Genomic DNA, 22,673 nt, shown 5'->3' with positions numbered 1-22,673 from the left:
GGCCTTTTCAGTTCGCCTGCGAAAACAGCACCAGCCAAATCTTCTTCAGCAAAGAAACGCGACTATGAAGAAGTTTTTACTGTTCAATCCACAGAGAAAAGGAGACGATCTTCGTATGATCCAAGCGAGTACCAGCGCGCCGTTTACGGTACTGATGAGACAACGACTGTTTCTGACGAAGATGATGGGGAAGAAAAACATGAGAGAGAGATTGAAGGTGAAGAAGAAGAAGAAGAAGAAGAAGAAGAAGAAGAAGAAGAAGAAGAAGAAGAAGAAGAAGAAGAAGAAGAAGAAGAAGAGAGAGACCAGGCGCATAAACAACTCCTCCAGGAACAACTACGCCACGTCCGCCCCACCGCCACTTCCAAATCTGTCCGCAGACATACCCACGCCGTTCCATCTGTACCCTATCCCGAACCGGGCGGCGCGAGAAGCATTGCGCTCGATGCTGCACGCACATCGAATGACACACTAGACAAGACTAAAAGGCTGTTGGCTACAAAGCCTGACAGCGAGATCAAGAGGAAGAAGCTCGCGACTATAGCGCAGACAAGAGCGAAGAACAACGCGATTTTAGCAAAGGCTCAGGTGGAAGGATATAGGCAGGAACAAAGAGAGGAAACCACAAGAGCAACGGCTGCTAGACCGAGGATGCCAATGGATCGGGCACCTATCGCCAGAACCGCAAATGCAAACACAGGTCTCACATGCGTGGAAGATGGAGATGAGAGCTCGAGCGAACAAGTGTCAACAACGCAGCAGGAATTAAATAAAGACGTGGAAAGCGACTGGAGGACTACTAAAGAGCAATACCACAGCTCACCCGCAACGCCACAACGCCATCTCTCCACCGTCCACCAAGAACCCACCAGTAGTAGCACCAACAACACCTCCAAGCTGCCTAGCAACCGCATGTTCTCCCACCCGACCGCCTGGCCGACTTTATCCCCGTCTCAAAAATGGTTTACAGATCCTAACCTCCACGCTCGCCAACTCCACTCCGATCCCCAACTCATCCTTGCCCAGCTCCCCAACGAACCTGCCTACGCTTTCCGCGACACAGAACTGCGCGACGCAATCTGGGCGCTCATGCACAGGATCGAAGATCTTGCCAGGACGTTTTTCCCGCAGCAGCAGCAGCGGCGTGGCGCGCACGCTTCGTCCCCTTTTGGAGACGGCGACGACGGCGGCAATAACAATGGGGATGATAGGGTGGAGGTGGTGCCAGATGAAAGCTTTTATTCGGGACTGAGTCCGGATACGGCGAGGGTGATTGCCTGTGTAGCGTCCGGTGGACCGGGTGGTGTGTCTGGGTGGCATGATGTATTCGTGAACAGGGAGAAGATGCAGGCGCTTGTGTGCGGAATCATTGGTAATGTGGTTTCGGAGCAAGTTCTGCAGCATGGATTTTTCGGGGGCACAGAGGAAGGCGTGCAGCAAGTAAGGGAGGTTGAGAAGGATATGAGGGATTCTGATGGTGAGTATATGAGTTTGAGCAAAGGAGCGATAGGAGGGAGGGAGAGAGGGAGGAAGGGCAAGGGCAGACTAGGGATTCGCTGACAGTGTACCGCAATAGGATTCGATCGTAAGATCAAGTACGCAGCTGTTATCCGATCGCACCTACCAACGCCGACTGCCTTACCAGCCAATTTTAATGCCCACGTCAATATCATCGTTGGCGCGCTGTATACGCATCTCTCGCCCCTCCTGGCCCTCGTTACTCCAGACAACACACCAATGCTACCAACCCTCTTCCCGCACCTCCAGACCCTCGTCATCAGCGCCGGTCTCCTGAGTCTACACATGTCCCTCTCCCCTCACACGATCTACCACCACGTCCCGCTTTTCAAAGAAGACACGTACGTTTCCTCCTCGATGGAGTGCTTCAACGAACGTGCCATGCGGTTGAGTAATATACGTACATCGCTGACTTGTTTATCTTCCCTTTCCTCCTCTTCTTCTTCCCGTTCCTCCTTCAGACCGACGCAAGAGGAGCTGCAGCAAGAAACAGCCAGAAGAAACAGATTAAGTGAAACCGAGAAACGTCGAGCAGGCGGCGATGTCCCTCTGGTACAAATTGTGTGTATGGAGGGCATCACTGCGTATAGGCGAGGGGGCTGGGAGAAGAACAAGACCAGCAGAAACGAGAACCCGGTTTTCGAAAAGAGCGAGTATCGAAACATGGGTATACGCGCGCGTATCCTAACCCACGGCTGGACATATTGTCGCTGGGGTCGTGCGCGTAGCAGTAGTGACAGTACGCAGAACCCAGCTTGCCGAGACAATGAAGATACTGGTCGGAAGATCCACGGTGATGTGTGGAGGGACGGCGGCTTTGTAAACTTTTCCGATGTTGAAGGGGTGGTGGATTGGCTAGGGTATGGAGAAGGAGAAGAAGAGGTTGATGAGAATTAACAAAATGGGCGGAGAACGTTTTCAGGACGTATGATGACGAAGAACAAGGAGCAAGTTGTTTGAAAGTGGTGGTGTGGATCGATGAGAGTAGCAAAGGAGTTGATGTTATCTGGTAGACTGACAAGGAAGGGAGGGGGAAAGGCAAAAGTGATCTTTGGAAGAATGACGTATCTGGCGGAACTTTGATATCCTGATCTTTCAGCTGTAGGTAGATTTCAATGTAAAGACAACTATCAAGTTGATCGCTTCTGCTCCAACGATAATGTGGTGCCTTGTGGTTGGCATTAGGCGGGAGAAGTGCTGTGTCGGAGTCATCGCGACTCGTAACCGTGTCCTATAATGTGCATCATCTTCCTCTCCAGATAAACATCTCACCAACGTTTACATCGGAGAATGAACAACAGCTACGATGAGAAGAGATGGCGCTGCAAGATAGTGAACTTTAAATGTTGACTAGAGAATGGAGAGTTTGTGGAAAACGGGTATATAGTAAAACCGCCGTGATGTTTTCGGATCACGTTCCTGAGACCGTGTCTTTGTAAAATTCCTCCAGCGCTGCTGTACTTACACACGCAGCATGCTCTGTAGTCGTAGTGTTGTCTTTTCCGATTGTATAGATACACATTAGCTAATGTAGAGGTTGGGCTTTGTCGATGTCGCAGGGGGAGGCAGTCGAACGCCGCGAGTATACATCCGTGCCTCATCGAATCGGACATACCCCGTATCTATTGAGGGGAAGTGGAAAGATGAAGAGATGGAAAGTAGAGTACTGTCATAGACGAGCATTATTCAGTCCTAGTGATAACGCCGATCACTTGATGTCATGACGCAGCTAGATTCATACCGAATCTATACTAAGTCCATACAGTATGCTGTTCACAAACCTCCATCCCACCGGATAACGTTGCCGGACCTACTGTGTCTGGCCTAATTGATCGTCGTGCTCATCTCAGAACAAACCGTTAGGGAAGGTCGATCCATCGGGGCTGAGATGTGTAGAGTGATATGCGGTTCCGGGAGCGGCAGCGAGACTATGGCTGATTCTCCATCATATCTTTCGTCACAACGCACCAGGGTGTTTGTCGGGATGACATATGCCACGCCGCGAATGCGCAGGTCGGTGACGCGCGGTTTCGCACATCACCCTCTGGATATAGTTATCCCGAAATGCGGGTTGAGGCTAGGGAGTTAGTACAGTGTAGATCTGACTAGATAAGGTGCTTCATCGTTCTCGATCGCATCGCGCCTCTGGAATGGTCGTTCGGTAAGCTGGGCTGGAGAGTTCGCACATGTTTGGCGTTCTACGTGTAGGCAAGGGAGAGAACGATTCAACATTACCTGGTTGACGTCACAGGGCTGACTTGCGCTCGTGTCGTCCATGGATATAGGGCCGAAAGACACCTGCTATTCCACCGAGGAATGCATCATCATTTCAGCGTCTGGCCCATCAATCCTTCGTCGAGCACTCATAGACGGAAAGTCTGGAATCGGTATGCCGCCATCTATCCATGTTGCACATCAGTGAAGATGAAGTTATGATCTCAGGGCAGTTGCCGATGATGGTCCTGCGTAGACATTTAGCGGCCCGATAACGTGACTTGGAAAAGGACCGAGCCCGCGCTAGAAATTCTAGCGTTGAAGCTTGAAATGCACATGCATGAAGCTCGAAGTGGAGAGTGGGTAAATGCGAGTAGGGCGAATTCGACGATGCAGAGTGGATTCAAGGAGCATTTTAAGGCGCCATAAGCGATGGTGTTTCGGACAATTTCGAAAAATTGTGACTGCTTGCTGGGATAAATGATTTCCCATGGGTCCTTGACGTTACCTTGCCGACGGACGTGATTGATCATTGCGAGACCTGGCTGTTTAAGCGAGGGAAATCAGGCTACTGACGTTAGTAGTGGTGATACGTGGTCGCGATTCGTCCCTCGAGGTAGACGTGCCTGACGCCAAAAGGAATGACGCGCAGATGTGAACATGAGAAAGGGCCGTTTCGACCACGTAGTGCTGTGGCGGCTGGCGGCGTTGGTTCACGAGCCCGGTAGCGGGACCGTTTGGACATGCGATGAATTGGCCTCATGATTGCCTCTTTATTGGAGCCAGCTGAGATGTCGGTACAGAAAGCTTACTTACTGTCCGGGTCACTTTGCCCAGTGCTTCAGTACCAGAATTGCTTTTTACCCCGCTGCAGCAATCGACATGACAGCAATTGTCGTCTTGGATTGAATGTAGTTGCGAGTTGTCCCTATTCTTCCCATGGTACCGTGAACCAGCGGAAGAGGGCAGGCTGTATTCCGGACTCTACATTGATAAGATCGGAAGATGCAATGTGCATGATCTTGAAGCAGCCTAGGTGTCGATGCACTGTCGTGCGCTACCGGATAATAGATACTGTTATACCGGGTACGTCACGTCTGGCGGCAGTTGGCGGTGAAGCATGCTAGCCGGGATTGGAGTTGGAGTCCTGATGCGATGTTGGGGGTTGGTGAATCTGACGATGCCTTGTCTCGCCACACTTGCTGCAAGAGATGGACCAAGAAACGCTGCGTTGAGCGTCGGAAGCGACGACGATTCAGCTCGAGGTACCGTGCGTGGCGAGAGAATATCGGATTGGTGGTTGGCATGGAGAGCTGAGACGAGCTGGACCCCAAGCAATCTGGCGATGGGTGAGCAGGTGAGTGACGTCGCACACGCAGCCCATACTCTGGCTCGCAAGTCGGAAGTTGCACCGGTTGGGCCTTCCGCGTGTGTTACTTGGCGGCGTTGGTAAACAAGCGAAGCGACAGCGGGAGAGCCGCCCCAACGAATCCCGCCCATGCCCGAGGAGCGCAGTCAGCCCGCGGATATGACGAGCGGTAGCGCGTACTTGTTAAAAACACTGTCGGAGTCGTCGTAATCCAAAAACGACATCTTTGAGGTGCTTTCGTAAGTGCTTGACGGGGGCGGTGATGAGGTGTCTAGAGTGACACACGCAAGTGGGATGAAATGGGACTGCGTGTAGGGCGGGATCCCCAATTCAGCACGACGTGGGAGAATGAGCTGCTGCAGGGTCCAATGAAACGAGCGCTCAAGACGTGAAGCGAACTGGGCGTGACGTTTGCAAGGATGGCTGGACTTGTGTAGGGCAGACTTACTTACAGGACGGTATGAGAAGACTCCGGCGCTCGGATGCATCGTCACGGGGACAGGTTGCATGTTTCGAATATGCAACTGAGATCACCAGGAGGTATAGACTGTGCAAATGAAGCTTGTGAGGCGGCCGTGGGGGTTGGCTATCTTGTAGTTTTGTCCTGGTTGGTGGACGAGCACGACATTTCGGGTCGTCGGTACTGGAGCTGGAGAGTGACAGTCAAGCATGCAACGACGACTGACGCACGTTGGCAAGCGACAGGTTGTTACCCCAGAAATGTAAACCATGTAGACCATGGGGTAAAAAAGTAAGTTCAAGACCTGCCGAGTATCTCTGCGATGGCTTTGGACTCTGGCGCTAGGGATTGCAACCGATGTGTAGGCTACAGAGCATCGATACGCGACGCATGTCGTCGTCCCAACATCTTCAGAGTACGTACCGCATGTAGCGCAGGCTAATAGCAGCGGCGGCTGGTTAGTTGATTGCTTGTGTAAGAGAGCCCAAGGCAGTCAAACAGCCGAGAGCAGTCCGGCCAAGGGCGACGCATTCTGCCGACCTGGCCGAGAGACTGGCTGACGGTTCGAAACGACCATGTTCAGCGCTGGGGATGCTCGAAGACGGGCTGGTGGTAGCTAGCACGGCGGGTAGGGATGAAGCATGTTGGGTGTGGTGCAGACCAAGACCCTTTTGAGTTCACAGCGGAGCAGAGCCATGTTAGTGAGTTGCAGGTTGCAGGAGAGGGTGCATGGGCGTCAGCGGCGGTTCGCGTATATAGTTGGGATAGAGAGTTGGATGTATACGTTTGTTTGGTATTGTTGGTGAGATTCCAACAAGTGTATGGTGTCGGTGAATACTCGGATGTGGCATGGTTGGATGCCCAGCTTCCATAGTACGGCGGTTGTCTGCGCCACGTGCAAGGACAAGGCCACGGTACTTTCCATCAGCGACGGGCTTCTAGAAGGTGAGATATGTTGGTGATGCTACGGGCCAGGGTGGCTTGCAGAGGCGACGGCGTGACAGTAGACGCTTGGAGATGTCTCCATGCTCCGGCTCTAGTAGGGGCGCGTACCAGAAACCATGTGGCCGTGCGCGGTGCTCACCAGAAGTTGCCTCGGCCGGCAGTGCCGTTGCTCGCGAGGCGTAGGCATTGTGATGCTTATCCAGCTGGGTGGCATTGAGACGTTGTTGTGCCTGGTGATGGGTTTCGAGAAGCAGGCAATTCGCGACAATTTCCGCGGTTATATCATGACGCTGCCGCCCTCGTCACTCGCATCGCACAATCACTGATCGCCCTTCGTCAGACTTGCACCTTGCCAGGAGCGACGCATACAGGCACAGTAGCGCCTGCCCGCAATTGGCCGTATCCACCCACCCATCGGCAGGGATCTCGAGGTCGGCCGCTCGTCGCTCGTCACCGCTCTGGCTCCCACCGACACGCATATAGTTTCCCACGCCCCGGCACGACTTTGTTGCATAATTCCAGACAACTATCCCCGACCTATTTCAGCGACGTATTCTTGCTGAGTAGAAGAAGAAATAACAAGCCACTGCTACTGCCAGCCACTATACACCATACGCCACACCCAAGCCAACGCACAGTCATCTGAAACTGCGCCTAACGAGTCGCCGTTCCACTAGCATTATTTCCCCACTGCCACATCTCTACACACCTTCGCCCACCGCGAAGCTGGATTCCTACGAGCAGCCGCCACCTCTCTCCCACTCGCCGCGTGAATCCACGGCAGCGAGCACCCCCATCAGCACTCCTGTCGAACAGCCATCGTCGCCGCATTTTGGCCGTGGTAAGAAGGACCCGAGCGCCGGCCTCTCCAACCTCTGGCACCGCAAGCCCCAAGAGCTTGTGGCCAGCCACCAGCCCAGCGAGGACGTCCTTTTCGAAGACGCGGGCGACTGCAGCTTCCCCCTCTTCCCCGAGGAGCCGCAACTGCACAGCGGCTTCGCCAACATGGCTACCGCCTCGCCCATCGACATCCAGACGCCCCCGCGCTATGGCTCCAACTCGCCCCAGAACCAGACGTCCAACCTGACGTCGGCCCTGCGACAGCAGGCCGAGGCCCAGCCCGACAACATGTCCACCACGCCCGGCCTGCTGAACCCAAACAACTTCGACTTCACCAATGGCCAGCGCCCGAGCATGAGCGAGCGCCACCCCTCCATCAGCATGCTCGGCTCCTCCTTCTACGGCAACAGCGGCGCCCGCCCCATCACCATGAAGGACCGTGGCCGCCGCGAGAGCACAAACATGGGCAGCTTCGCAGGCGGCATGAGCTGGGGCGGCCACTCGGTCGGGTCCTGGATCCGCGACGAGTAAGTATCCACTTAAAATACCCGACACCAAATCCAAAACTGACCCTCGCACCAGCATCATGATGGGCACCTCACCCGCGCCTTTCGTCCAGGGCTCGCCTTCCTTCCACTCGTCTTCCTACCTGCCCAAGATGGAAGCCGCCTTCATGAAGGACTTTACCTGCTGCGGCCTCACCCTCGCCTCGCTGCACGATCTCCTCCAGCATTTCGAGGAGACGCACGCCAACGCACCCGCTGCCCGCCCGCAACAACAGCAGCCCCAGAACGGCTTCACAAACACATCAGGCGCTCCCACCAGCTCGATTGCGCCAAGCCAGACACAGGGCGATGCCTACAACACGCAGAATGGCTTCCAGTCGCGGTCAGGCTCCATCGGCGCGCCACGCCAGCGCATCGGCTCCGTCAGTCGCTCCAACCTGTCGACTGTGCAGGACATGGACACACTGGATGACATGGAGATGGACGACATCGACTTCAACAACCTCGGTCCCATCGAGGAGCAGCAGAACATGCAGCAATTCCCAGTCCAGAACCAGTTCAACCAGAACCAAAATCAACAGCCACAGCTCAACGTCAACGTCAACCTCGCCAACAACATGCAAAATCACCAAGGCATGCGTACATCCACTCCTACCACGCCATCCGCCACACAGCAGTTCAACCTCCAAAATAACCCCACCGTTTCGTCGGTCAACACGCCCACAATGGGCACCATGCCTATGCAAAATCACAACCTGACATCGCCCGAATCGTCACATCCGGGCACTCCGGCCGAGCTCGACATGGACTTTGGCGGTTTCAACCCAATGATGGGCATGGACATGAACATGAACATGGGCATGAACTTTGGCAACGGCAACGGCAACTTTGGCATGGGCGCATTTGACAACGACGGCACCATCGACCAGCCCGGCAAGCGTCTCTTCAGCAAGCAAGGTGGCGGTCTGAACCAGGCTCAGCTACAAGCAGCGCTCAAGAACTACCAGCTTAGCGGAAACGACCAGAGCGAGATGGCCAGGAGGTTACGAGAGCAACAGCTCATCAACGGCGCGAGCATACCCCAGTTCCCCTTCCCAGAAGAGGTCAAGCCATTCCGATGCCCAGTCATTGGCTGTGAGAAGGCATACAAGAACCAAAACGGTCTCAAGTACCACAAGCAGCATGGTCACCAGAACCAGCAACTCAAGGAGAACGACGACGGTACCTTCTCGATTGTCGATCCTCTGACGTCCATTCCATACCCCGGCACCGTCGGCATGGAGAAGGAGAAGCCTTACCGTTGCGAAGTATGTGGCAAGCGATACAAGAACCTCAACGGTCTCAAATACCACCGCTCCCACGCCCCTCACTGCAATCCCGAGCTCGCGATGCAGAAGCTTGGCCTTACTTCCAACCTCCAAAATCTACAGAACGCAAACGTCGCAGGTGCTGGAATGGGCGGCATTGACCCCTCCATGTTTTAAACCCTTTACCTTCTTCGAGACCGCTTCTCGACGCGTCTCGCCACACTTGTACCCTTCTTCAATACCCAAATCTTCCAAACTCGCGACGACGACGATTGCAGCTTTTGCCCCATGAATGTTTGTTTTTCCATGGACGACAGACAAAAAAGTCATGACTGGTTCTACCGTCTCTTGTTTCCTGCATCTACCTGGCGTTACACTTTGGATTTGAGGATTCAATACAGTATCTTCTACCACCAAATAAGCTAGGCTTGATTTCTTGGATAAAGAGCTCCACTACGTTTTTCGCTTCCTTTGTACACCTCTCTTGAAGACGTACATCTCCCGTTTTGATTGGGCGGCAGCGTTACAGCAACAACAACGACGCTTGGTATGACGAAATCGATGTGCATAAAGAGGTGTTTTTTTGGTTGGCCATCTCTCTTCTATTGTGTTTTTAACGCGGAATATCCCCCCCTTGAATTGTCGAATAGACTTGGGTCTCTTTCTTTTTCAATGGCGTTCTCATCCTCTCCTAGCAGAGCAAACAACAAAAGTCTTCAAAATGCGTTCATACAACGACGGCGTTTTTTTTCATTTCTGTTACCTGGTCCTCTACTTGCGTAAATAGTTGATTAGACCATGGCGGCTGTCCTGACGAGTCTTCTCAGTTCAGATTGAGAGATGATGGGGGCTCCGTAATACCACACTCTACACACGTTACTACATTACCATTTGGCTCCTAGATGTTATCGTTTTGATCACTTCGAATTGTCACCGTGATTACGCTGTAGGAAAAAGACATGTCCGATGAATGCGTCGCTTACTTCTCAACTCATATCATAGTAGGACGAAGACAAGTAACAGTGTTGCATGTGGCGTAGACCCTTGCCACTAACTGAACCTTTAGCTCCCATGTCTCTCTCTTCCTCTCCGCCCGTGCGCATGCACCGAAATCACATGCATGTATGCCCAGCGCTACTCCCAGCGTCCAACACTCTAATGCGAACCAAAATGTCTTGCATGTGTCTCTCTCGCATCGACTAATCTCCACTTGCACCTTCCTTGCTTGACCTTGCACACCGCTACTGATGTGCCGGTCTACTTGTTCGCTAGGATCCTCTCGGCGGCGTAGAAGAACCTAAGAACACCTTTCAATTCTCTAGTTGCCGCCCCAGCTTGCTTAGTATATACGTTAAATGTGGAGAAAGAGCCTCGAAAGGGAATTATCTGGGGGTAATAGAAATTCATCTAGACCCGCTTTTACGCGGGCAAGTAGCCACTGGGGCTAGGTATCGTGGGATTGCAATTTTATAAGTGTGTTTTTGTTATGATGATGATTGTCTTATACGCGGGAATGGTGCAGGACGGAGCGGAGATTAAAATATAGATGAAAACCCGCAGGAGCGATGCAGTTGTGTTTGCATATGGTAAGGTGTCGTGTGCTCTGTTTCACTCTGTACCGCATTGCAGGCGGACATGGGTATATTGGTCTGTGTAGTTTGTGTAGTATAACGTCCGGGTGACTCGAGAATCCAAAGGGTTTTTGGAAGCGGCCCCAACACACATACCTCCAAAGGACAAGTTGAACTGATTCATTCGTCAAAGTAACGTTTCCACATGGCCGGTATTGCGGCTCTGCGACGATCGGCTATATGGTAATCGCACCTTGTCCAGACCCTTTGTTTCCCTCTTTCCCGCTTTACCGCTTTGCCGCTTCACTCGTCCCCTTTGTCATCAATCTACCGAACTCAACCCACCTTCGTCTTTTGTTGACCATGACATGAGATTATTTTTATGTCCTAACTACACCCCAGTAGTTGAACGGGCAAACCGTCCAACTATTGACCTCCTAGCTTCTCAATCCATCCTATCCAATCACGCCGCGCCATCCCAACCCTCCCGGCTAACTACGGCGGCGGGCGGGCGAATCGAGAGAGCAAGAAACCTAGGTCATGCGGCTCTGCAGCTGAAGCCAAGCCCATACGTGCGAAGAGAGAGAAAAAAAGGGTCAATGCTCGATCGGGCTTTGGACCAGGGCTTGCCCACATAGAGCAGTCCGCTTGCATGACGCGCATTCGGCTGATGTCCTTTCAGCGCGCGGCTTGTGGCGGGAACAAAGCGTTCTCTTGGCATTTGGCCGCCGGCTCGACGGTGGCGTCTCGAGTCATCTCCTTCACCACGTGCACACTTGACAATAGACAGGAACCTGGGCATCGCATCGACCGCTGCTGTGTGTGTGTGTGTGGCAAAACATCAGGCTAGTGGCTCGTGACAGGACTTGGCTTTGATACCTCGTGGGTGTGGCTGCTGGCATGCAAGGGAATCCCTCTGTTACAGGATTTGCGGCGTAAAGAGGGACCCTGCGCTCAAGCACGGTTCCCGCGCGCGCGCACAAATGCTGGGTGTAGCTCGGTAACCAGTAGTGCGAACGGGCGTGCTGTACTGAATAGGGCGACGGTTCCGAGTGTGGTTTCTCTTAGTTGATGGTCACGATGTGTTTTCATGTTTGGGCGTCACTGCATTCCGGTACCTGAAGGGGTGCATGTCCGAAGAAATAAGCGTCATTATGATACGTATAGTGGGAGACGGGAGGTTCTTGGGATCGGAGTATCTTCCTTGGTTCTTCTTGCGCTTGCAGATATGATGGACCGCGGCGCGTAGGAGCAAGGAGCGAGGGTTCTGGTTGGAGAAGTGACAAAGAGGGATGCCTATCCGATGATCAAAGCGTATATCTCGGAAATGGTGAGATGGGAATGTAGGAGTGAAGTCAATCTGCGATATGATGCTCCGGAGTGAACTCTGGACCCGTCGGTCTCGTAATAACAGCTCAGCGCATGTTTGGAGGCTACGACAATGCGAGTTTTGGTTATATCCTCCATCAGCATTGAAGAGTAATGTCAACTCAACTATCTGTTGTGCTCACAGATGATGTCGCGTTGTCGCGTTGTCGCGTTGTCGAAGAACGCGGGACGGCGCTACTTGGCGCTCATACTGTCGCGCGTCCCTCCACACACGCTGGTGCGAAATCTTGACAGTACCACATCCACAGCTCTCTTCGCAGCTCCTCTTCCTGCAAGTATCATTCGCATTCCCAACAGCAGACACACTTGTTGCTTGGAGATGATGATCGGTGGGATCAATGCATCGTGCCGCTTAGATAATGCTATCTAAGCTGGACAGGTCCCGTCGTTCGCTGGAAAGAGGAGGGAGCGGCGCGGCAATGTAAACGAGAAGCCGCGGCTGGAGGGGTGATGTGCTCTCACGTGTAAACCCTGGACAGTATCAATCTAATCATTACTGCGCCAACACAGCCGTCACCGTTTGTCGTTTCCTCGATCACAGTGGTAGTATTTCGTCTCTTGTGATCTTGTTCTTCTCTACATCCATCTCCTGCTTCATAACAATGTCGACGTCCGTGTCTGAAGAACCGGCTCATCACCCTGTCAAGCGTGCACTCGCACCATGGAAACTCACGGCTGAGGTGTACATGCTCTTTCTAACGTTGAAGGAGTTGCCCAAGAACGTGCATGATGAGTTGGAAGGCGAGGTTGGAGGGTGGGATGACGAGGAGAAGGGAACGTTCAAGGGAGGTTTGGGGAGTGTGGTTGTCGTTAGGTAAGTTAATGCCTGAAGCGGGCGGGTTATGAAGGAGCAGGAGAAGAAAAAGAAGTGAGATGGCTTACATGCGTTGCACATATGCTGATGTCCTTGGTATAGGTATAGGGACACGCCTGTAGGTACGTAAAATGTCTCTTTCCCATCCAGAAGAGCAGTGATATCAGTGATGTTGGTAAAGAGCACAAGAGAAGGAGTGCGAAGAAAGCAAGTTACCAGGACGAGGAGACTTTTCGATTGATTTCACGGCACGCTTTAGAAGTGAAAAGAGAATGGCATGAAGAGTGTCTTGCCTAGACACTGCACGAGACCGGAACTCTCAGAGCCATCCCTCTAACCTGAATCCAGGTCCCTACGACGAACTTCTCCTCGTCCCCGGAAACTTCACCGTCCCACAGCCCACTAGCACTACCTCATCCCGCTTGCATATCAAGATCCCTAAAAAAGCCCAACGCATATCCCGCATCTACGTCTCCCAACGCACAACAACCTATAATGGCCGCCTAAACTGGAATATACCCAAACACCTCGCTCGCTTCTCGTTCTCTTCGCCACCCACGCCACCTGGTGCCTCACCCCCCTCCAGCCTCACCGTGCAAGTTTTTCCCCCAGGCACTAAGGATGGAGATGGCGGCGCCCCATTCTTTGCTTGTACGCTCAAGCCGTGGACGTTGGTTCCACCCATTCCGCTAAACACAAAGTATCTTCCGCTTAGCATGGCGGCCGCGCAGCCGCCATTGCCTGCTGCACCAGGGTATGAGAAGGCGCTCGGTGAGGTCCTTGGAGGAGCAGAGGTGGACGAGTATGATCTAGATCCGAAGAAAGAAGGTGCCGTGCTGGTGGGCACGGAGAAGTGGCGGGCGTTTGATATTGCGGCGATTACGCCGAGAGCGAGGGGGTGTTGGGTTGAGGTGCATGAGAAGAAAGACAACGACGTGGTTGAAGAGGGTGGGAAGGAGTGGTGGCCGAGGAATTTGGGGTCGTGGAGTGTCGGGGCTTGGATGGAGGACGTGGATTGGAGATTGGGGGAGGTGGTGGAGTGGACGGTGTAAGCATAGTGATGCGACGTCTGATGGCGCTTTCAGTCATGTATTGCTGATATGCGAAGCGTTTTGCAATTGCACGTCGACGCTGTAGTATTGGTTGTATGTGCAACTAGCTTCTCGTGGAAGCGCGTCGAAGTGAAAGGCGCGCCTGCTGCGTATCTGTTTACAATGCAGTTGCCTTGATGTGACGCGTCGATTGCACAAGCTTCAACTCACATGGGAACAACTTTCACCATCATTTTTCCCTGACTTTGATCACATCACATATGAGTGCCACTCTAACGTATACCTTTAACCATATTGTTGCTCTCTACGTGTTTTATTATTCTCGGTCGCACAAAAATATCCACCTCCACACGCATATCTATCAGGGCTCGGTTCGGACACATGTGGATGTTGGTGAGTGTACCCTGAACCAGATCTCCGTCCTACGATCATGCTGATGTACATGTAGCTTACTCTTTCAACCACCACAATTCTCATCATGATGCTTCTTCCGGTCTCATACGACCTTGGCTGGACAGCTAAGCTCCTCCGTCGCGACTTACGAGTCCTCCGGATGAAGCTCACCACGAGACTGAAGCTCAAGTCCAAGCCTGGCGAGGCCACCAAAGACACCTCGGAGCCGAAAAATCTTCATTACGTGAATCGATTGCCGATGAATGTCAGTGAAGCCACTGCATACTCCAGGCCACAAGGAGACGTTCCAGACGACGAACCGGTGACCGACAGCGAAAAGTGCAACGATACACTCTACGAACTCTTGGAAGGCAGAATCAGAGCTACGTATGCGTCTCGCAATCGCGATGTATCACATCAAGACCGCTGGAGGTTCCGCGGTAGTTGGCTACTGTTATACAAGGCCATCCAGACATGTGCCTTGAATGACAGCTGCGACATCCTTCGCGCGTGCGCACACGATACAAACGAGAAAAGGTTGCTGCTGGAGATGCTGCAACTGAGCACGAACCGGAATAGATTGCCTTTCCACGAGGTCAGCAAAATGCCCGCTGCACCCTACACCAAGCATGATAGCGACCATAGCCGTTATGATTCCATGCTTAGCAACGCTACTACACTCACACCCACTCCCTCGCCCGCGCAGATCTGGCTATCCATACTCGAAGCCACCAACGACGCGGAAAAGATTGCGCCTATGGCTCAAGAGCTTTTACAGTATACATGGTCAGGAAAGGAAGCTTTCGACATCATTGAGCAGATCGGAGACCCCCACAAGAAGTTCCCCGACGCCGACGACGCTGAGCTCCGTGTCAAATTCCGACAGTTGCTATGTTCGGAGTTGATGCTTTCCACGCCCTGCCGTTGATCTCACCGCCAATATCACACAATGTCTTGGTTTTCGGCATCTAGGGCGAATCATACACCGCGTCGGAAAAGGTGTGTGTGGAAAACCCTTCGTCGGCAGCGGGCGATACCGCATTGCGAGTGGTAGCCGAAGCGGCACAGTGGGTCTATTGGTCATGGCTCTTTACCCCTCTATGGGCCTTCAATGTACTTATACCGCTCGGGGAGCTCGACTATGCAACACCAAACCGCTCGGGGAACCACAAACTGCGACTGAATTTCCGCGCGCGTCATCGATTGGGAGGTATAACAGGGCCACGAGAACGCTTTTGGGGACTGTGTAGGAGTTTTGCGACACTTTCCAAATCTGAACGACTGCTTTCCGCGCAGCACGCGCATTGTTATACATATTCGTCCTCTTCCCCGATACGAACGCAACAGGTCGTATGAGCAGCGAACCAAAAGGCAGCACGCCAGGATCAATTAGCCCACACTGCAATCTGACTAGAGTCAACACTTACCCCCACGCCGAATTTACCATCCCACCATCGGACACACTTTCGCCATGCCAAAGTGCCCAAACTCACAACGCCGATGCCCCGGCATCGGCCAGCTTCAAGGCGAATCGCCCAAGCAACACTGCAACTGGAGATGAGAAAGCTCACCGACCTCATGATGAGGAATCTCGATCAACCTCTATCGCCAATGACGAAGTAACCTATCCTGAAGGCGGCCTAGGTGCCTGGTCTGTAGTTCTGGGATCGTTCCTTGGTCTCATCGCCTCGCTGGGCATGATGAACACTGTCGGCATCTACCATGCCTACATCGCCGAGCACTTTCTTGCGGATTACTCCGAGTCGACCGTCTCATGGATCTTCAGCATGTACGTCTTCCTGTCGTTCTTCTGCGGACTACAGATTGGACCCATCTTCGATGCCCATGGTCCGCGACTTCTGGTGCTGGCAGGTAGCATCCTGATCTGCCTGTCCAACTTCCTGCTCGGCTTGTGCACATTGTACTGGCATTTCTTTCTCGTCTTTGGCGTGCTCGGTGGTCTCGGTACATCCTTGATCTTCACGCCCGCTTTTGCAGCAGTCAGCCACTTCTTCCTGCAGAAGCGCGGCAACGCAACGGGTATTGCTGCCGCTGGAGGATCGCTGGGCGGAGTGATATTCCCGTTGGCTTTGGAGAAACTGCTACCGAATGTGGGCTTCCCATGGGCGACTCGCATTATTGGCTTTATCACGCTTTTCTGCTGCGTCGGCGCCTGCTTCCTCATCCGCTCTCGCCTACCACCCAAAGCTGGACAGTCAGTATGGCCAGACTTCCGGATCTTCAGCCAAAAGAGCTACTTTCTCCTCACAGTCGGCATCTTCATGATGGAATGGGCGCTCTTCATCCCGATCACGTACCTCACTACCTTCGCGATCAGCACCGGCGCCTTTAACCCGTCGTTCTCATACCAACTCATCGCCATCTTCAACGCAGGAAGTTGTCTCGGCCGCTGGGTGCCGGGTCTCCTAGCCGACAAGCTCGGGCGCTTTAACAGCATGATAGCTGCACTAGCAGTCTGCTCAGCTACATCACTGGTGTTCTGGCTCCCCGCATCACTCCTTACCCCCACCACTGAGGCCGAGGCGACAGCTATAAAAGCTCTCTCTATTGTTTACGCAGTCATCTTCGGTTTCGCATCTGGCTCGAATATTTCCCTCACGCCAGTTTGTGTAGGCCAGCTCTGCGATACGAATGTGTACGGGAGATACTACGCTACGTGCTATACTGTTGTCAGCTTCAGTACGCTCACGGGTATCCCTATCGCGGGGGCTATCATTCAGGCTACAGGCGGACACTACTGGGGTGTGGTCATCTGGACTGCAGCTTGCTATATAGTGGCATCGCTCTGCTTTGTGTGGAGTCGCGCACTCCAAGTTGGCTGGAAGTTGGGTGTGAAGTTTTGAGGCGTGGTGGTCGGCTGTGTAGATTTGCGGGGATGCCGCATGTCCATGGACTTGAAACTGCGCCCTTGGAGAGGCGATCCAATCGCCGTAAAAGGAGAATGGTGCAGATCGGAGGAAGAAGATACAGATTGCTGGAAGATGGCTTGATTTGCTTTTGCTTGCTGCGCTCTGGGACGCCACATTTTGTGTCCTCTTACACTCTTTTACTTGGTTTTCAGATGATCTTCTCAGCTGTAGCAAACGAAGAATCAAACATTCATTTTGCGACATGATCGGGCGTACTCAGCTCCCACTTTGATAAAGCTTCTTTTTCCGAGTTGCACTCAAGCTATGCGTTGAAGGCATGAAGTATGACGTTGGGTCTTGCGAACACGCCGTGGTAACGCAACACAGTTAGGTGTAACAACCTCGGAGAGCCTCGCGTCTCCATCCCCGTGGTACGGACATCCCCGTGATACGGAGTGGACGGACGATCTCCCGCTATTCACAGCGACAATAGTCTCCCGGCAACTCACGTGCATAAGCGCAATTGCAATTCGACTTTTCGTCCAATCTCCACTCAATATACGCCTCCGCTCTTGTAAATATCTTTGCGGAAACAATGTACCCGTAGTATTGCCGCCGTCCGCTTGGCCAGCGACGACGGTGCGCAATAGCGAGGCTACGGAGGGCAATTACCCCTGAGCCAATCCAAGCCACAAACACGTGGGTCGGCTAGCGAAACGCCGCAAGCATGATCGGGACTCGACTCCTCCCGAACTTTGAGCGCGAAAGGCTTGCATTCTCCATTGCTTTCATTGACTTTGCTTGTTAGCACGTCTCAGGTCGTGGTAATCGCTGTCACGCTGCATTGGCTTGTAACCTTCCAGAGCTGTACCTGCATCGCGCCCTCGCTTCTCTATACATAGTAGCGCTCTTCGCAATTGGCGGACCGTCGCGAGAAAGCCAAGCGAAAAGACAACTTTACATACAGCGCCTCCAGGATTTTTCCTGAGGCGATTGACACGAAGCGCGCTGCAAGGGATGCGCTTGGTGGTGATCGTCCTCGACGCACCGTTCCGCGAAGACGCGAGTCGTACGTGATCTGTTCGATCCGATTTAGGCAATCAGCGACCCGCTCAAGGACTGCAGTGGAGGCGCTATTAGGTTTGGAGCACGACAAGGCACCCGTTATTGGTAGTCCGACCATGGCTTCTAGCGGTAAGCAAGGCGAAATGGCACGACAACCGCGACGAGATTGTCTTGATTCGTGGGTGAGCCAGACCCTTTCAGCTCGTCTAATTTGGAAAAAGAAGGGGAATGGTGGGGAGCATACTTGTCAAGCTCCTGTCGCTCATGGTAGCTTTCTTTTGCCCCGCGGGTACTCGAAGGCTTTTCTCTACCCTGCATATTTTCTTTTGTCGCTACTGTTCGGTAACTTGGTAGTTCTTTATCAAGTGTGGATGTCTGGCCGCAGATGATGAAATCCAAATCTTGCAGTTGTCTTTCCGCCAGGTACTCAAGCGACATGGAGCCTCCAATTCCCCGCAATATTGACCTGGATCTGGATAGGGATACGACGAGACCGATGGCGTTGAAACGCAAGGGTTCGACATTGCAGACGTCTGTTGAGATCTTGAGATGCAAGTTTGGGAAGCCTGCAGGTTTACCAGAGGGCGACGGGACGTTTGAGCCATCGAAGGACTGGACCCCCATATACTATGCCGTCTTCCACCAACGGGAAGCCGCACTGTCACATTTTCTACGAGCTGGCGGATCGCCAGATGATGTTACTAGCTTGGGAATACCACCGCTGTGCATCGCTATCGCCAATGGACATGCCAGTATCGCGAGGATACTCCTGAATGCTGGTGCAAACGTCGATGCTGCGATGACGGTCGGTGGTGAGACAGCATTGCACTTGGCTGTCAAGAACGGTCGTAGTGATCTTGTCGAACTTCTTATCCCGTATGGACCCAATCTCGAGACCAAAACAAATCAATCCGGCGAGACACCTCTTCACTACGCCGCATCTAAATCCGGATCGCTAGCAACCGTCACGACGCTGCTCAAGCATGGTGCTAGTTATGAAGCACTCAACGTCCACAGTCAAACGCCAGCAGAGGCTGCTCTCAAATCCAATAACATCCAAGGCGCCGTGGCGATTATTAACGCCGCACATGGCAAGCGCAACAAACTTGAGAAAGAGAGGGAAATGCTGCTCAAGCATGTGCAGAAGACGCAAGGCCGTTTCTCGATGGGCAACGACCTCATCGCCGACATCTTCACCGCAGCCTGCGGTGCAGAATCCAACGTTCTTGTGGAAGCAATCAAGAGGAATGACGCCAGTTTGGTGGAGATGTTCCTAGAGAAGGGCTCGGATCCAGATCGAGAGGCAGCAAATGGTCTTCGACCCATCTTCGTGGCACTAGAATGCGCTGGAGCACCAGTGATTACTGCGCTTCTCAAACGTACCCCAGACCTTACCGCCCGTGATGGCAGGGGTCTTACTGTACTCCAAGCCACTTTCGAAAGCCCATTGGCGCAGGAAAAGGAGTCAATGTCCATCATCCTGGGTGCGCTGCTAGAGCAAGGCGCTGATGCTACTGTAACGTACCCAGATGGCAAGACACTGCTTCATCATGCCGTGTCTACACGTTTCAGCAACACCAAGATCGCAAAATTGCTCATCGATGCTGGCGCGGAGATCGATGCGCGAGACCAAGACGGCGATACACCTTTGCATCTTGCTACTCACAGTAGATCCTGCACAGAGTTGCTACTGAGGCACAAAGCGAACCCCAACCTAACCGATGCTGACGACCTCACGCCTTTGCTCAATGCTACTGCGAACGGCAAGAAGGACAAAGAGTCAGACCTGGAGTCTTTGGTCAAAGCATCCGACATACGCAGGACCAACGCGAACGGACAGACAGCTCTACATCTTGCCGCTATGAATGGCCTAGAGAAGACCGTGCAGTTATTACTCCGAGCTCGCGCAAATACCGCCATTGGCGACAAGGACAAGAACACGCCGCTTCTTCTTGCTGTGAAGCATCAGCAATGGTCTGTTGTACCACTTCTCACGATACCACCAAGCATCAATTCCTGGGATGAGGATGGTATGAGCCCTCTGCACCTAATTGCTCAAAGCACACCTAAAGCGCCAGCAACCTGGAAAGACATTGCTGCCATTGTTGGCCCATTCTGTGATCGTGGTGTCAGCAGGACTACGCGCGAGCGATCGGGTGCCACGCCGCTCATTCTTGCGATCAAGGCGCTTCCAGAGGACGGCCTGCCCGTGGTTGAAGCTCTCTTGGTACAGAAGCAGGACCGAAAAGCGAGTCGGAATTGCGTCAACCACGAGGATCACAAGAATCAAGACGCATTGTTCTACGCCGTGACGATGGGCAAGCCTGTCTTCGTGAATGCGCTGCTTAAGCATGGCGCTACTTCCGACTTCCAGGATTGGGTACCCGGAGCCAGCCAGTTGCAGCCTACTGTTGAGGCTGACAAGCAGATCCTGAAGCTCTTTGCAGAGTACGAGTGGACCAAGCGCGCAGGAGTACTGCGCAGACGGCCAAGCAACCCTGTAGCGGAGGTCTCGGCTTTCTCTACTACGTTACCTGTCAAGGATCTCGAACACATGATCGCAATGGGCCTAGACGTTAATACCTTACCGAGATCGGCTTTGGGCGTGTCGTTACTGTGGGCTCTCCTCCGACACATTACACTTACACCATCGATGCCAGAGGACTACGTGCTAGAAACTCTATGTGTTGTTCTCAACGCGGGTGCTAATCCGAATGCGTGCATACCACGGAGCTCAACATCGGCACAGTCAGCATCGACTTCGAAGCAGAGTACAGTTTTGACCCAGCATCCTCTCACATTCCTGCTTGAACAGTACCCTGAAATCACTTTGGACGTGATAAGCCTGTTGCTCGCGAAGGGCGCACAATTGACAGTCGCGTCCGCATTTTCCAACGGTCGGTTGCCGTTGCACTCAGCAGTCAAGGCGAATCGCTTCGACGTGGTACAAGAGTTCTTGCTCCATGGAGCTGAGGTGAACAGCGTTGACCTGGATGGAAGAACACCACTTTACATGGCTGCTGAGCGCGGAGATTGGGAAATCCTCAACTCATTGCTTCGTCACGGCGCTAAGATTGACATATCTGACGTGGAGCAGAACAGCCCTCTGCATGCGGCAGCGGCTGGCGGAAGTGACAAGATCATTGCCTCTCTGCTGTATGAAGGCGCCAAAACGAACGTAAAGAACGCGAGAGACTTGACACCGGTCTCCTGCGTGGCCGAAGATCTCCCTGAGGGAGAGAAGAGCTTGATAGTAGACATGCTCAAAGCCGCGGAAGAGAAGGAACAGGCAGCTGAAGAAGAACAACTAAAACAAGCCGCTGCCATTGCAGCATACGAAGCGAAGATGCAGCAATTGAAGGAGGAAGAAGCAAAAGCAAAGTTGCACCGAGAGCTAGAAGCAGAAGCTCGCATCCTGAAAGCCAACGAAGAAGCTTCCGCAAAACCGCTACGCGAACAACCTACACTACCAGCCCCAATGCCCACATCACCGCCACTCCCTACCGCCCGAAAACCGTCTTTCCTATCTCGAAAAGCCTCGTCTCTCTTCAACAAATCCAGATCTGCACCTCCCCCTCTCGACAACCTACCAAAGCCAAGACACGCTTCTCTCTTCCGTCTCCGCATCAACACGCCACCCCCCTCGAAGCAACAGCAAAGTAACAACCTCGAACCGCCCGTCCGACCCATCGCCATTCCCTCCCCTCATATCCTCGCTAGCCCCGACTTCTTCAGCACAGAGTTCAACAATATGATGGATCCACGACCCGTCGTCGCACTACCAGCTACGATCCAGCGCCGCACGACTGCGGCACGCGTGGACAGCGGGCTGAGTGAGAGACGAAGTAGTATAATGGGCATGTTGGATCTAGAAAAGGTCAATGAGAAGTTGAGCAGTCCGGAGCTGAGGGCGAGGGAAATTGCGGGCAAGAGGGAGAGTAGTGGGGAGGAGCTGGCAGATTGGTTGGCTTTGACGAGGATGATGGATGGGTTGTGATGATCTTGATGTTGGTGACACGCGCGTGGTGATGCTATTTTCTTGTGTATACCAGCTTCGGTTGTTGTCCGTTCTCCGGTTTCGGTCTTGAGCACACTCTTTGGATATCTCTTTTTGTTGTATTTCCCTGTTTCCTTTGCGGCATAGCATATGTTGGAGCGTCTTTCGGTTTTCATTTTGATGCTGTACGATATTAGGATGTATATGCTAATACCCGGCATTCTATTACATAATGCAAGCAGAGTTGCTATCAGTCAATCAGTCAGTTGTCAGTTCATCTTTGCGGTTCAAACTGTCAGTCTGGAGGTAGTGAACTGACCTGATTGACTGCCAAGACATTTTTTAGAATCGCGAACTGAGACT

At 53.0% G+C, this 22,673-nt stretch overlaps 6 protein-coding genes across 6 annotated transcripts; all 6 read left to right on the top strand.

Moving 5' to 3' along the window:
* Nucleotides 1-64: 64 nt before the first annotated feature.
* Nucleotides 65-2,415, top strand: J4E82_010817 (uncharacterized protein; the record flags this gene model as incomplete). The annotated part of the gene is made up of 4 exons (XM_051737027.1): nucleotides 65-72; nucleotides 102-1,477; nucleotides 1,577-1,859; nucleotides 2,025-2,415. 4 exons carry the CDS (start codon nucleotides 65-67, stop codon nucleotides 2,413-2,415), a joined length of 2,058 nt encoding a protein of 685 aa, XP_051583210.1.
* A 4,163-nt stretch (nucleotides 2,416-6,578) lies between these two features.
* J4E82_010816 (uncharacterized protein) lies at nucleotides 6,579-9,336 on the top strand (the record flags this gene model as incomplete). The annotated part of the gene is made up of 3 exons (XM_051737026.1): nucleotides 6,579-6,685; nucleotides 7,106-7,873; nucleotides 7,929-9,336. The coding sequence occupies 3 exons, from the start codon at nucleotides 6,579-6,581 to the stop codon at nucleotides 9,334-9,336; spliced, it is 2,283 nt and encodes a 760-aa protein (XP_051583209.1).
* A 3,385-nt stretch (nucleotides 9,337-12,721) lies between these two features.
* On the top strand, nucleotides 12,722-13,985 carry J4E82_010815 (uncharacterized protein; the record flags this gene model as incomplete). The annotated part of the gene is made up of 3 exons (XM_051737025.1): nucleotides 12,722-12,933; nucleotides 13,036-13,055; nucleotides 13,282-13,985. The coding sequence occupies 3 exons, from the start codon at nucleotides 12,722-12,724 to the stop codon at nucleotides 13,983-13,985; spliced, it is 936 nt and encodes a 311-aa protein (XP_051583208.1).
* Nucleotides 13,986-14,372: 387 nt separating this feature from the next.
* Nucleotides 14,373-15,306, top strand: J4E82_010814 (uncharacterized protein; the record flags this gene model as incomplete). Its single annotated transcript, XM_051737024.1, has 2 exons — nucleotides 14,373-14,378; nucleotides 14,434-15,306. The coding sequence occupies 2 exons, from the start codon at nucleotides 14,373-14,375 to the stop codon at nucleotides 15,304-15,306; spliced, it is 879 nt and encodes a 292-aa protein (XP_051583207.1).
* Nucleotides 15,307-15,730: 424 nt separating this feature from the next.
* Nucleotides 15,731-17,242, top strand: J4E82_010813 (uncharacterized protein; the record flags this gene model as incomplete). The annotated part of the gene is made up of 1 exon (XM_051737023.1): nucleotides 15,731-17,242. One exon carries the CDS (start codon nucleotides 15,731-15,733, stop codon nucleotides 17,240-17,242), a length of 1,512 nt encoding a protein of 503 aa, XP_051583206.1.
* Nucleotides 17,243-18,809: 1,567 nt separating this feature from the next.
* J4E82_010812 (uncharacterized protein) lies at nucleotides 18,810-22,310 on the top strand (the record flags this gene model as incomplete). Its single annotated transcript, XM_051737022.1, has 1 exon — nucleotides 18,810-22,310. One exon carries the CDS (start codon nucleotides 18,810-18,812, stop codon nucleotides 22,308-22,310), a length of 3,501 nt encoding a protein of 1,166 aa, XP_051583205.1.
* Nucleotides 22,311-22,673: the final 363 nt, after the last annotated feature.

The sequence above is a fragment of the Alternaria postmessia genome (assembly GCF_024291825.1).
Source record: "Alternaria postmessia strain BMP 2775 chromosome Unknown scaffold_145, whole genome shotgun sequence".
Lineage (NCBI taxonomy): Eukaryota > Fungi > Ascomycota > Dothideomycetes > Pleosporales > Pleosporaceae > Alternaria > Alternaria postmessia.
This window is presented reverse-complemented; position numbering and strand designations above follow the sequence as displayed.